The following is a 14,713-nucleotide window of genomic DNA, read 5'->3' as shown; positions in this document are numbered from 1 at the left end:
AGATCATGTGACAGATGTGTTGACATTGTTAGTTATTGTTTTCAGGTCGATCCTGATGCACTATATGGAAAACAATTACTCAATTCATCAACTAATTTACTTTGCTCCATGTAACAAAATTATTAAAACTGAAACATTTTTGGTTTGTGGACAAAACAAGACATTTAAGAACATTTGGGAAATTTTATGGACCAAACAGTCCCTTGATTAATCGATTATGAAAATAATTGTTACTTACAGCCCCCCAAACAAGTCAGGAAAATACTATAGGTATAATAATCTACATCGCAGTCATGTGACATTACACGTGTGTCACTGCACGCCAGCACAAACCAGAACAACCTACATTTCAGTGGAAAAAATAAATTAAAATACACATGATGTTTGTGTCGAGTGCAATCAGCGAGCAAAAGTATGAGATTAAAAATACAACATATTTGAGATATTTTGCTCATAAACGCTTACTTGAAGAACATACTATGTATTAAAACTAACCAACTACATTCTTAGAAATAAGGGTTCCAAAAGGGTCGTTCTACAAGGGCTGAGGTTCTACCTGGAACCATTTGCTTATGAAAAACCCTTTCTTCGGGAAAGACACTAATAGTTCCAGTAAGAACCATTTTGATCCAGAGAACCCTTTAAAACCCCTTTTCTGAATAAAGGGTTTTAAAAAGGTTTTTCTTGGTGGAACCTTCCAAAAGGGTTCCAGGTGGAACCTTTATAAAAAGGTTAGGGTTAGGGACAAACCGAAGAACCTTATAAGGTACTACTTAGCACTTTTATTTCTAAGAGAGTAGGATTAAAATACTGTAGATGAGTTACAAAGCAACTTCAAAACTCTGTGAACCGTGACATAAATATAGTCTTACTGTATCTCTTTGGTCCATCTTCGAGGCAGAAGGAGAGCGTGAGCGTCGCGTCCTCCTCGAAAAACTCCGTCGCGAAAGCGTCCCACCACAGACTGTCGCTTTCCTGTCGGAGGACAAAGACGCAGCAAAGGTCAGAGACAACAAAAAGGCAACAAAGACTTCATCTTTATTAAACTGCTGCTGCTGCTCATCTGGTTTGGATGACAATAATTGGCTCCAGTTCATCAGCATCCCTAAAATATGCACATGCTACAGTAATCTGCCCTGCAGGCCTGTGCAAGAACCCCAGGTTTGTTTCACTTTAATAATAATAATAAAAAACATGAGAATCTCAAGTTTCTCCTGATATTTAATAACCTGGTGAATTTCCTTTTGACGCAGGTTGCTGCTCTGCCGCTGTTGCATTTTTACATAAATTTAATATCGATCCGTAATATTGATAAAGCGAAAACATAGCGGCTACACAGAGATTAAAAAGAGAGATTTTGTTTTTGTTGTTTCGCTATATGAATTCAGTATCGTGTGTGTGTCGCCGTGTCCGTTTCTGTTCATTAACGTGAACCGTTTCACGGGCTTTATGTAAACAACGGTGTTTACATGTTTTATGAAGATCCGTCCGCGATGGAACTGTAAAACAGTCAAAGGTGCGTTATACGTTCGACGGGGGGCAATAAAACAACACGGCCGTGTCGGGAAGATGAGAACAAGAGGTCGACAAAAATACATATCGAGCATATGAAAATGAGTCTGTAAATCAGGTTTGAAAAAAATAAAAGTCAAAAGTTGGCTGCTGGCCAAAGAGCTTCCAACACGGGTCGATGTTAAAGCTAAAGCCTGGTAACAACCTTCACATTTCCTAAGCGTGGACTTGATAGAGGCTCACGCTTCAGGCTCCTGCGAGTCTGAAATACAAGCTAAAGGTTTAAAAGCACTTTTAAAAGCCACGGCTGCTTCTTTAGCAGGTGAGAAAAACCTCGACTTTTCACTCTTTTAATGTGCAACAATCTGCTGTTATTGCCCCAACCCCAACCCTTGCCCCGAATATCAGAAATATCACAATTAGTAATTTTACCCAAATAGTTCAGCCCACAATTTGTTGCATGGTTAAATTTGGTCGACTTATCGGCAGTAACAGTGTCGGACACAGTTATTTTAGACCTTTTTAACAACAAAAGCGTTGATTATTATTGAACAGACATGAACATTATGACATCAAAGTAATATTATTCAGTTTATAGTCACCGATAAGCACAAAAATATGATAAAGTATAATACAGTGGTTCTTCTTAATTGTTATTTTCCTCCAAGTACCACGGTTTGAGAACCATGGGTATAATATGTATAAAACATTCCAATTTAATGTGATTAATCAATCTTGTAGTCCATTACTAGGCATTTGTTTTACTGAAGCTATACATCTTTTCCTTAAAATGAAGTATTTCAACAGTAGTCCACCTCTCTCTCCCCCCTCGCTCTCCCCTCTGTCACCCACTGACATTAAACCGACGCTAATTTCCTCTGACACGTTATGACAGTTCCAGTCCTCGCCGGGGCCCGAGACACGGCCGAGCACTTCCCAGATGTTGACAATTAGCGTTGTCACCATCGAGCAGCGGCAAGCACAACGAGCGGCGACCGGGTCGAACCGCAGGTCAACGTGACTCCAACCCAATGAGTCTGACACGGGGGGGAGGAGAGGAGGAGAGGAGGAGAGGAGGAGAGGAGGAGGAAGAGGAAAAAAGAAAAGAAAAGATGACCTGAACCTGGACCTTCATTCCGCTGGTCAATCAATAGGTGATGATGAGTTAGTGAGAAGGTCTCTGTGCTGGTCACAGATCAGCTCCACACTCAACTGACTTCCATTATAACAGGTACGTACTTGCTTATTCTACTACTGTTGCATACGTATTATTATTTTTTTACTTATTTTATTATTTATGTTTCCTTTTCCCTATTTGTCCACCTCTGACCCTTTTGTGAGATCAATAATCCCAAAATCTAATCTAATTCTCATGCATCCAGGCGCTGAAACAATTACTTGACTCATCGATTATTAATCAATGACTAAATTAACTGTTGCCTATTTTGATAATCAGTTTATCTGTTTGAAGTTTTCAGATTTTTCAGCTTCTTCAATGTGAATATGTTCTGCTTCCTTTGCCTCACATGAGAAATAAATCATTATTTACATTTATTTGAGAACATCCTCATTTACAGGTTTGGTAAAAACTCTTGATCAACATTTTTCAGACATTTTTCGGAACAAACAATTGACAGATTCATCGATTATGTTTATTAAAATAGCTGTTAGTTTCAACCCTAATCTCACCTGACATTATCGTCAGTATGATATAGTAATCCCACTTGACATAGGGCAAAAGATTAGAATAATAGTATGATGAAAATTGTGCGTTTGTTTTACAAAACCACTAAACTCAACGCTAAACTGGATGATAAAATAAAAATAGAACAGCAACCAGTCCATTTAAATGTAATTTAAAAAGTACTATACTAATACTGGGCTTTTTGCCGATATACAGCGTGCCAATTTATCAAGGATACTTGGGCTAATAACTGATACCGATATATATTAATTTTGATCTTTTATCACTTTTTATCTTATCACATGTTGCCACTTAGTTTTAACCTCATATTGTACAAGTCCATTGCGTAATAATTAGTGACATCTAGGGGTGAGACTGCAGATTGCAGCAACATCAGAAACCTGTAGAAACGTAAGGTCCAACACCAGGTAAAATACTTATTCTGAAGATAAGAAAACGTGTTATTCATTGAAATTTAAAATTATTTTAAGCTGTCCTGTCTTGTTTTGAAACATGACACATGACTGACCAGTTGTCCGGTGTGAAAGTACTTCCTTATCTACCATGCTTGTGATCATATGACACAGTGAACACCAGCAGGTGTGAACAGCAGCCAGTACATGTGTGTGTGTGTGTGTGTGTGTGTGTGTGTGTGTGTGTGTGTGTGTGTGTGTGTGTGTGTGTGTGTGTGTGTGTGTGTGGTGTGAGAGATACGGGGAAAAGGGAGTGACACACGGACAGAGACAGAAAAGAAAGAAGAGAAAGAGACTGACGTTTGGTGCTGCTCAGCATTCAGATTGAGTTCAGCCCATAATCCAGTACCTTTCAGAGGGCGTGGACTCTGGGGATTGACAGTCAAGTGAAGGGTGAACAAGACTCTCTCCACACACACACACACACACACACATAAACACACAGCAGCTCTCGACAATGTCACAGCGTAACCTGCTCTGCAGAGTTCACTGCAACTGTTTTCACTGACAAAAACAACTGAGGTATAAATCAAAGATCAGGGCTGCAATAATTAGTCAAGTACACCGTCGAGTAGATCGAGTGCATTTACTTAACTATTAAGACCATCACGAGGTGCTTAGGCTCCAATTGCATATTATTTCGGTTTCATCCTACGCCGTATATTTCAAATGCACGAATGCTGAGAGCTCCAATCAATAGAAAACCATAAAAAAAAACAAGCCAATATAAACATCATCATTCATATTCAGCTCATGTGTAAGCTACAGTGTTAGGGGCTGTGTGTGTGTGTTGGAAAGAACGTGGAGATTCATGTGGTACAGAGGCGACGATAGTAAAACCCTAAATAATCTATTTAAAGAAAGCTCTCATAGAGTAATGCATGCATAACAGATATACAGTGTTCTTTGTCTAGTGAGAGGAATAGGAGGAGGGGAAGAGGACAAAAGGTCAAAGGTCTGCTGCCAACTAGGGGTCAGGGGCTAAATTCAACATAAAAATCAATAGACATACATGAAATATCGCAGTTTTTTGTGTAGTGTGGTGAAAATGACTAATTTAAAGGTGCATTATGTAAAAAAACTAAGGCAATTGGCCATAAAATCCTCCTAATATGTCACAGAGACTCAGGAATAATGTTCATATAACAAACTGAACTCACCAACAACAACAGTACAGCTAAAATATTTGCATTAAAAAAAATGTTTTGCAGACTGCAAATCATGTTTATGTTTTGAAATCATGTTTTGGCATGTGGCGTCACCTACCGCCGTCTACCAATCATTGCAGTCAGTAGAGTCTCAGCTGCCGAGCAACCACGGGTTGCCAGTTACGTCAGAAAACGAAAAACCTAGTCAGTGCTACAATGGCAGAGAAAACGAAACATTTGAGTGAATTTGAGTGTAGTAACCGTTATTGGCCACATTCTTACATATGGCGCCTTTAATCACATAAAATGGCAACCGATTGTTAAACACAATAAAATCCCAAAATACTTTAAATTGGGTAAAACTATTTAAAAAGTAAATTACTAGTAAATATTAAATAAGAAATTAAAAACCTAAGTGTCAGCCGATGATAAACAAATCCAAACGGTGCCCATGTCTTTACCTTCACATGAGTAATATGCTCTTGATATTATCTTTATAATAAAAGCACCAATTATTCTATTGTTAAAAAAAAAAAAAAAAGACAAATAACACGAGAGGACAACGTTTTTCAAGATTTTCCCGGGACGTTGCGTTCACAAAAGCACATTTTTTTTAAGGTTACAGTTAACCTTGACCTTTGAAGACATTACCTTGAGGCATATTTTGAGATACATGTATCGTCTTCACAAGAAGAGATGGAAAGACAAAAACAAAACACGGAATAACACAACAACGTCATGTTTTACGGTGCCAAACACAAAAATGTCCTAAATCACCTGCTGTGAACTCTGGCGTTAGACAAAGATTGAGGGATTTCTTGAATCAGCCCTGATCCCCGCTTTGACATAAACTTCCTGGATTTAGTGCTGGAGATACATTTTTCAAGTGCTGTCATCCTAAGGGCTTCCATCACTCCTCTTTATAGACTCTGTTATTCATTAAGCCTACTCTTGCCGTTTTAATGAAAAGTGTTTTACTTAAGCTCCCACTTCTCTGTTTATTACAGAAACGCGTATTCTTTTAAAAATCTCTTTTGTTCACTTCTAAAGACGAGGGTTAGTTAACCTCCCTCTCACACTGAGTCAAACAGCGTCTGCGGTCCACCGTCACGTCTTTGTTGCGCTCGCTCTTATTGTCAAATTATTCCTCTCTGGCAGCTTTTTCCCACCTTGTTTTCAGTCATTCCGCTTCAACTGTGCAATTTCGCCAATGTAATATTTCAGATGTAACTCAATTTAGATAATTTTTGGGCATTTGGTCTGTTATTGTGCGACTCGGGTTCTGAAACCACCCTAAAAAATAAAGAGCGTGTATTTCACAAAGCGCGGCGCTGACAGTGCTGCCTGTGTATTGTCCTGTCTCCATTAGCTCTGCTCAGCACAGCGGGGTTCAACCATAGATTATATGGTTTAGTCTGCATCTCTGTTGAAAAGCCTCCCACTTAGACAACAGAGGAATCTGAAAATAACAAGCACGTGGCACGAGTAGTATTTAGTTTCAGCAGTCATGACAATAAAACAAACAGCACTTGGCAGCTTCATTGTACTCATTTTTTTTTTAATAAAGCTAATTGTTGCACAAAAAACTACTTTTTTTTCATTATATCCACCAGGAAAAAAAGTTTCATTTCCATTCTGTGACCATTAATCCTCCAAACTGGAGCTTTTGCCGGATTTGGGCAGCGTCTCGCCAAGTTAGGAAGCGCGGCTGAGCCCAGAGCTGGCCAGGTTTGGCCCAGATCTAAAGACAGAGGAGACGCTGGATCAGAGCCAGACGGGCTGCAGAACACTAGCCAGTGGACACAAGCCATATGAATCCTCTGGACGGTTCTGAATCCACCGCACTGACAGCTCATGTCGCTGTGGATGTTGTATTCAATTCCAGTCGCACCTCGTCTACAGCGGCAAACGTTGGGGGCTTTTACTTTTATTGTGTCGGTGGAAGCAGGTTGTACAATTGTAAATGACACATATTTATTGTGACAAAAGAAGCCCGTGCTCTTCCAACATCCTATCAGCCTCGCTTTGTTTTATCTCTGCCTGTCTTCTCTTTATATCCACCTCTCCCTCTCTGTCTCTGTCTCCGGCTGCTGCTGCTGCCGCTGCTGCTGCTGCTCACTGACAGGCGACGTCCTGCCTTCAATTACGCCCCGCAGACTCCTCTCTGACGAACCACGTGGCGTGACGATGTCTGTTGTCAAACGCTACAAATCAGGCCAAGTCTGAGGGTGAGGAGACGCGCTCGCAGCCGTGAAGGCCGTCAGCCGATAAGGCTCTATTGATTCAAACGGATCGCGGCCCATCGGAGGGGGATTTATCAATGTGTCAATTGCTCACTGGCCGACCACAAATCACGAGTATTGGCCAGGCCCCGGGGATTTACAAGAAATCCAGAGGATTGGCGGGACAGCATGGGCGAGGATCCTCGGTAAACAGCGACAGACCCGCGGGGGTTAAGTCCACACATATAGAAATGTCCATACGCAGGACAGACGGGCGGACGACACAGCATGGCAACAGAAGCACGAAAGATTTGTACAACAACACTGCTGTGTGCTGTATTTTGTTAGGGCTGCGTTATGTTGATGATTGCCGCTTTATCTTTCACATAAGGGTCTCAGGGGGGGCGCTGGTGCCAATCCCAGTTGACATAGGGTGAAAAGCGGGGGTACACTTTGGACAGGTCGCCAGTCCATCACAGGGCCACATGGAGACAACAATCATTTACTCACTCTCACACCTACAGACAATTTAGAGTGGCCAATTTGCCAATCCCCAAATCCCCAAATCCCTCAGGTCTTCTTGTTGAAAGAGTGCCACTACTACATCAACCATGAGGCCCACACTTGCAGTATATCTTGCAATAAATAACCAAATACTCAGTGATCCAGTGTGTAAGGATTAGTAGAATCTAATGAAGAGACTCCTGCATCCACGCCTGTCTTTCACAAGCACGTTAGGGAACCACAGTGGCCTTTGGATACCGGAAATGATGTTGTTCATGTTCCATTTCAATAAAAGCTTTAGTTTCAAAAAGCAACACAAATAAGGCCTGGACTATTTGGGACTAAAAAATATCTAATATTGTGTCATTTTTAAATCAGGCTTCTCGTTACCATCAAACTATAAACTTCTCTACATTCAAACATCAGAACTCCCTCTCTTTCCCTCTTTTTTCTGTTCCCCCATTTTTCCTTTCACCGCAACCGGTCGAGGCACATGGCTGCAAAGTCTTCAGTCGATCTGGTTCTGTCAGAGATGTTTTCGCTCTCCACTAATGGCTTGTGTGTGCTCATTGTTGGGTTTCTCTTCGCTCTATAATATGGTGAAGGTTTTATGGATTAAATAAATAAATAAAGAATTGCATCTTTCATTGACATTATGGTATAAACTCTGGGTCAGACATCAGCTCCATCAGCCTTTGCCATTTGTGTAGTTTTAAACTGCAGTTTCGATTTAGCCGTAACATTGAGACCCAGTCAGTGAGAAGCCTATGGAGTCGTTGAATAAACATGTTTCTCATGAAAATAATTTTGACATAATAACATCCATTTTTCTGCCAAATATGTCCTACTATTTATGGTAAAACATCGACCAAACAAAACTAGCATAAGGAACAATCAACATTTATCACAGTTCAACCACTCCTCATGATTTGTTGGAGAGGTTATACTCGGTATGTGGTACATTCACACACATGCCAACACCACATCAAATGAAACCACATCTTTCCACTAATGTCTCTATGTTTAACATGAACTATTTTGCCAGCATGCTTTTGTAAATCTGTATTATTTTTATTTAATTTTTTTCCACCATTGATTCCAGCCTCTTGTAGCAGAAAAGCCTCCAAGAGTGTAGGCGTGTCTGGGGCCTGACCTCAGAGATTTACCAATGTCTGAATCCCCATTCAGATCCTGAATAGCATGTAGCCCGACTCACTGGTGGGCCAAGGTAGCTTCACTGTTGTCAAAGATTCAAACAGCTTCAGGTTACTGCAGGGAGCACAACGACTTAAGATGTAAAGACTCAAAATGTTTGGAAAGGGTCTTTAGAAAGATAGCGTGGGTTTCATTCTATGGTGAAGGCCATCGATGTATGAAATATTTCAAGTCTGAACTTTTTTATTTTTACTGGCAAGCGCACTTCATATACTCATGGATGGGTGAAATGTTATTTCTGAGAGGTTTCAGGATGACATTTTCACATTTCTTGAATGGGCCTAAATTTGAAACAAAACTCAAATAAAATCAGATGTATTATAATTTTTCGCTGTATACATAAAAGCAGTGCAGGCAGAAAAAAAAAATCAGCATTCCTACTGGAATCCACTACTATCAGAGGATACCAATTTAAAGACATGCATCCCCATTATGATAAACTGAGGGCTGCAACAATCAACTATTTTGGTGATGGATTATTCGGTTTTAGAGTTTAAAAAAAAAAAAAATTAGAACATCATCATTAGAACAAGATCATTTTGGTTTGTGGACAAAACAAGAGATTTTAAGAACATTTGGGAAACATTATTTCAACATTTTGTGAACCAAACTCAAGTACTCAATTCATCAAGACAATAATCGCCAGATTAATCAATGATGAAAATAGTGTATAATGTAAATAAAGTGTTGCAGCATATCTTCCAGTCATTGTCCGATTGTCTACACTAAGAAAACAAACCAGAACAACACACTGTGTGGGATTGCTACTAACGAGATGCATTCAATGACCCTGGTAATTTTTCATCACTTCTGCAGGTCCTACGGGAACTGAGGTTGTGGCAACCTGATCATTTCCCGGCAACTGGATTCGTTCTACATCTGCAGTTACTTCCTGTTAAGAAGCCTTCTTCAGAAGTTACTTTAAGGGTTAGGGTTTCCAGTACGGATCGGATTGAGACAGAGGATGGAGGAATGGCTTCAAGATGCATTCAAGAAACCTCATAAATTCTATCCCTTCTGCAAACACCCATGCAGTCTGGACACCAAATGCGTAATGCTGCTGCTGTCACCTTGGGGTAACATATTAATTAATTAGGTTGTCATTAGAGAAGACAGACAGATTTTTAATCAATGCAAGAACTGTTAAAGTAAAATATAAATAAATAAATCCAATGTATTCTGTGCAAAATAAATACCCCAATTAGGTGGTCCCTGAGACAAAACTCTACCGCAGGTACTGCATCTGTTTAAGGGTCGTTAGTATGACAAAGTACAGCAAGCAATTCCTTAAGACTACACAGACAACGGTGCTTTAATCATGTCAGAGTCGGCGCACACTAATGTTTCATTTAAGCCCAGGTTTATCCTCCTGGGCTTTAAGTGTTTTTGTACAAAATAAACTTAACATGTTCCTGTATTTGTCCACTGCAGAGCCACCAGCCAAGCATTATGCAAACGAGGAAAAATGAATGCAGCGTGCCCGTGAAAAACAACAACAATGCCCTTCAATAGCCTCTGCACGATCGCAAGAGATGAAGTTTCTCCCGATAAATGAAGTCAGTGAAGGAGTTCCCACGTTAGCCTGCACGTGTGCCAATTTACTTTGGCATCGTTCCCGTTTTCTGTCTCCCTTTTTCTTTCTTCCTCCGTCACAAGTTACAAGCAGCAGCAGCAGCAGCAGCAGCAGCAGCAGCGGGCCGAGGCCAGCGTGTTTGTGTCTCAGTGTGTAAGTTTAAGGTCAAGGTTAGTACACAGAGGTTGTGCCAGAGAAACACGCGTGAAGAGCAATGACTGCAGAGTGCATTCAACACTGCTGGCTCTGGCCCAGAGAGCGCTGCAGGACTGATCCCCCCAAACAGCAATAAGATCACTGCTGTGCCCAAGTGCCCTTCATCAAGATATGCACTGACACTGACAAGTGAGAGTCCGTCGACAACAAATCGGACGAGTTGTGTGATAAATAAAGTCATTTGTCAAGCAAATGTGACAAACTTTCACTATATTACAGAGGCTGCTTTCAAGCTTTATTTGCAAGGAAACGGTACAATAGACAGCTTTTTGGCTTTGACTTAGCGTCGGTGTGATGTTAAAGATGCATGCACAGTTATAGAAAAATGACATCATCTCTGTTTCTATTAATTCCCAAAAGTGTTGCTTTCACGGTTTTATTTATTATTTTTTATAGAAAAGTGATGAATTTATTTACAGTGCAAAGAGATTGTATTATCCTGGAATCTTAACAATAAAGAAAAGTACATATATATCATGTTTTATTACACGTGGTTATTGTTAAAACTGGCTCTGAGGAAAAGTAATTGTGCGCTGACTTCTAACTATAACCTTTTTATATAAATATTCGATTGTGATTATTTTTTACTGATAATTGTGATTGCGATATGAGAGGGCATGGCCATTTTTACATAACTATTATTATTTCCATCTGAATAACAACATTCAAAATGATTCCTGTGTGATATTTGTGCAGATCTGTGAGAAACAAGGATGTTTTCTTCAGTCTGTAGAATATGATGTATATAGATCAGGACAATAGAAATATTGAAAATTGATTTAATACAATTTCAATTCATTTTTCAGCCCTAACAATAATAATATTATGCAATATGAGCAAAAATGAAGTTCAAGTTTTAGAACATTATTAAGGTCAAGTATATTTACAGTATGTAAAAATAAACACTGGTAATGTTATTTTGCAACTTGTGTATGTAATATATAAGCTTTTCTGCTCTGATATTTATTGCAAAATCATTGGCTCCAGCCCCACACTCACAATATAGTTTTTTATAGTCAATAAAAGAAAAAAAAAAATTGCATATCTTTACATTTAAGCAAACTCCCTGTAGCTGCATAAAAACCGTCTCGGCTCAAAATGGGAACAAATGAAAATAAGTCAATAACACTACACAAGGAACGGGGAGGGGGGGTCTGTGTTAGGTGACAACAAATATCAATACAGGTGGAAAAGACTAAAACAACAACAACAACAAAACGCATGAATGACAAAGCAGAGGAATACAAATATTTACTTCACCCATGAGGAATAGCAATCAAAATGCTATTGAGCACTCGGGCTCCGACTTGGAGGCACTAACACCGGTCCACCGGTGTGGCCCGTCTCCCCCACCACCGAGCTAATTAGACCAATAAACAATCAGCGCATGGAACTCTTCCTCTCACAGCTTAACAAGGAGCTCAATCAATACCGGATTTCATCAAATCAACTGATATTGTTCAGTTCAAGTGAATGAGCTGTGCTGTAATGTGGCCACCTGTTGCTCTCAGTGTGGTAGTTTCGACATTTAACAGCAAAACGGGTGCTTAATATGACCTATTTGTTAAATAAACCTTTGTGTAAGCAAAAATGAAGTGGAAAATTAATTAAAAACTGAACAGTAAAATTGATCGTGTTTGACTTTGTTCCATTATATTGGCAGTAATTAGGAAGAAATCATTTTATTGTACAGTAAATTATACATTTATCTCATCTGATAATCTGCTAAAAAAATAAATCTTTGTGAACAATTAGAAGCTTTAATAAATGTTTATTGATAGACAGAGGAACAGGCATAACAGAGCCATTAACTAAACCTTAAATATTTGATGAATAAATCATGACTCTCTCATATGCTGCCATACTGTATTTACTGTTCCTTGGTGTTTTTATTTACCAGCCAAAGAGGAAAAAACTGTATGCGTCACACTGAGCGTATGTCATGAATGTGAATGTTGAAGCTGTGGAATTAGTAATTAGCCTGCTGTTCTGTGGATGAGGAAGTGAAGTCGTATTAATCGCAGTAAAAAAAAAAAAAAACCACATTTCCTCTGTGTAAGTAAAAGTATGATGGAGTCAGGGTCAGATATAATGTATGTGTTCAGCGCCTTGCTCTGATTTGTGTACGACGTGTATCCGTAAAAAGAGTTTGTGACGGCTCAGCAAGACACTGCATTTGCATTAAACATAGATAAGTAAATAAAAACAGTCCCCCCCACCCCACGACTGATATTCTGCTCTTCATTTCCTACATAACACTGTACAGCATGTTCAGAGTAGTACAGTTCAGCTCATCTCACAGGGAAAAAGGAGGAAAAACTATACATCATAGAAAAACAGCTGATCAGTAAAATGACGCAACACCCAGAAACTGGCACCGTGCAGCGTCTGGCTCCTGGTGTGACTATAATCAGCAGTACAGTGTCTCCCCCGCGGTCACTGTATCCACTGCTGAACATTTTATTTCCGTTTTATGATGAAATACTCCAAACTTGATTACGATTTCCGCTTCGTATTGGAAGGCTAAGCCCTTGAGATGTGTCATCTTGTATTCAACAAAGTACTAAAACTGGGAACCACAGGGTACCTCATAATACGCGATACCAATAGCGATTTTGTCATAATCAATAAATTGCGAGGCGATCGTATAGCAATACAAAAGTGCAAATTCTCGGTTTATTCACAACATAGAGAACAAAGTGCATAAAGTCTATGTACTGAACACAGATGGCGCATCTCGCTGTAAACTCACTATTCTATTAGCGACACCTGGCGGGAAACTGGCAGGGACTGTTAGCTTAGAGCACGTGTCAAACTCAAGGCCCAGGGGCCAGATGTGGCCCGCCACATCATTTTATGTGGCCCATGAGTGATTAATTGGTCTTAAAAATCAGGTGTTAAAAAATAGGTGTCTATTGCCTTAAGGCGTGCGTTGACCATAAACTACATTTCCCACAATGCACGGTGATTGCGTTACCCGCAAAGTGACGGCATCCTGCCACTAGATCGCAGTGCATCATTGTATATATGCATCATGCGACGAGTGAAATTGAGTTTGAGACTGTGATCTGGCCCTTTGAGGGTAACCATCATGTTGATGTGGCCCTCAGTGAAAATGAGTTTGACAGCCCTGGCTTAGAGTGTCTTAATTTATTAATTAAAATATCAATATTTGCCGCGGTCTATCATTTATCGCATTGCACAAGTAATGATTATCAAACAAAAATGTATATTATGACCCACCCCTAGACAACGTTCTGTGTACAATGTACAGAAAAAGCTCCTAATGTTGAACAGATTAACATATTCACTGCTTAATAACAAGTCAAAAGTGCACATGAATTCCAAAAACCAATCATGTTTACCTAGAGAAACAATCCTATACCTTATACTGCAGCCTATATAAAGATTAATGTCAAGTCTTCACTTCCTTCTACAGTGAAAATGTGTCAAAAAATCCAGAATATATCCCAGATATGTCTGGTATATTCGGAGGCAGGCCAGTACACAGAAGTGAACAAAAAGTAAAAGCTAGCAGCTAGCTAGTTTGTTGGACACTACTAGCTACTTTTAGCAACCTAGCTGGTTCAAAAGTATAACATTAATTTACAGAGGATATGGGTGTTAACATTGTTAATGTGATATTGTTAGCTTGCTATTGTTAGCATTTATTGTTCTAATCCAAAACATGAACCAGATTGACAAGCGTCAAAAGCTGTAAACGATCGCTAACATAATAGTTAACTAAGCTAAATGGCTAGCATTAGCACTGTCTGAATGTGCCCACAAGCAGACGTCAAAGGTTTCAGTCGTCGAGGACTGCGATAAAAATGTAACAACGTAGTTACTGTTGTAAAATGTCTGCAGCTTCATGTATGATGTTGTTTTATCTGAGGATATTTAATTCCAGGGCAGCGTTCAGCGTCTGACTCATAGACCCTTTAGATGCAATAATCCGACCAGAAATCTCTGCGTTTCAGGACGGTCTCTGCACATCAGGAGGACAGAGAACAACAGGACATAGATGGACAACAGGCCTGGTCTGTCCTCTCTGTTATCTGAGCGACTGTGCAGCCTGGAAGGAACCATGGGAAAGGGCCAGGAAAAAGGTGGGTCTATTGTCCGTGCATCCTGCTGGACGTGACTGACACTCATTGTCTTTTTGG

At 39.8% G+C, this 14,713-nt stretch overlaps 1 protein-coding gene across 2 annotated transcripts in view; it reads right to left on the bottom strand.

Annotated features, from left to right (window-relative positions):
- ldb2a (LIM domain binding 2a) overlaps window positions 1-14,713 on the bottom strand; it is a gene marked incomplete at its 3' end in the record, with an annotated part of 107,717 nt that overhangs the window by 82,217 nt on the left and 10,787 nt on the right. For both annotated transcript variants that reach the window (XM_083890689.1, XM_083890690.1), the window contains exon 2: window positions 873-975. In XM_083890689.1, the coding sequence (XP_083746815.1) occupies window positions 873-975 (103 nt within the window). The remainder of the gene's footprint in view (window positions 1-872; window positions 976-14,713) is intronic.

This window comes from Microchirus variegatus (genome assembly GCF_963457635.1).
Source record: "Microchirus variegatus genome assembly, chromosome: 6".
In the NCBI taxonomy this organism is placed as follows: Eukaryota; Metazoa; Chordata; class Actinopteri; order Pleuronectiformes; family Soleidae; genus Microchirus; species Microchirus variegatus.
The sequence above is the reverse complement of the archived record's forward strand: the minus strand, read 5'-3'. Positions and strand labels throughout refer to the sequence as shown.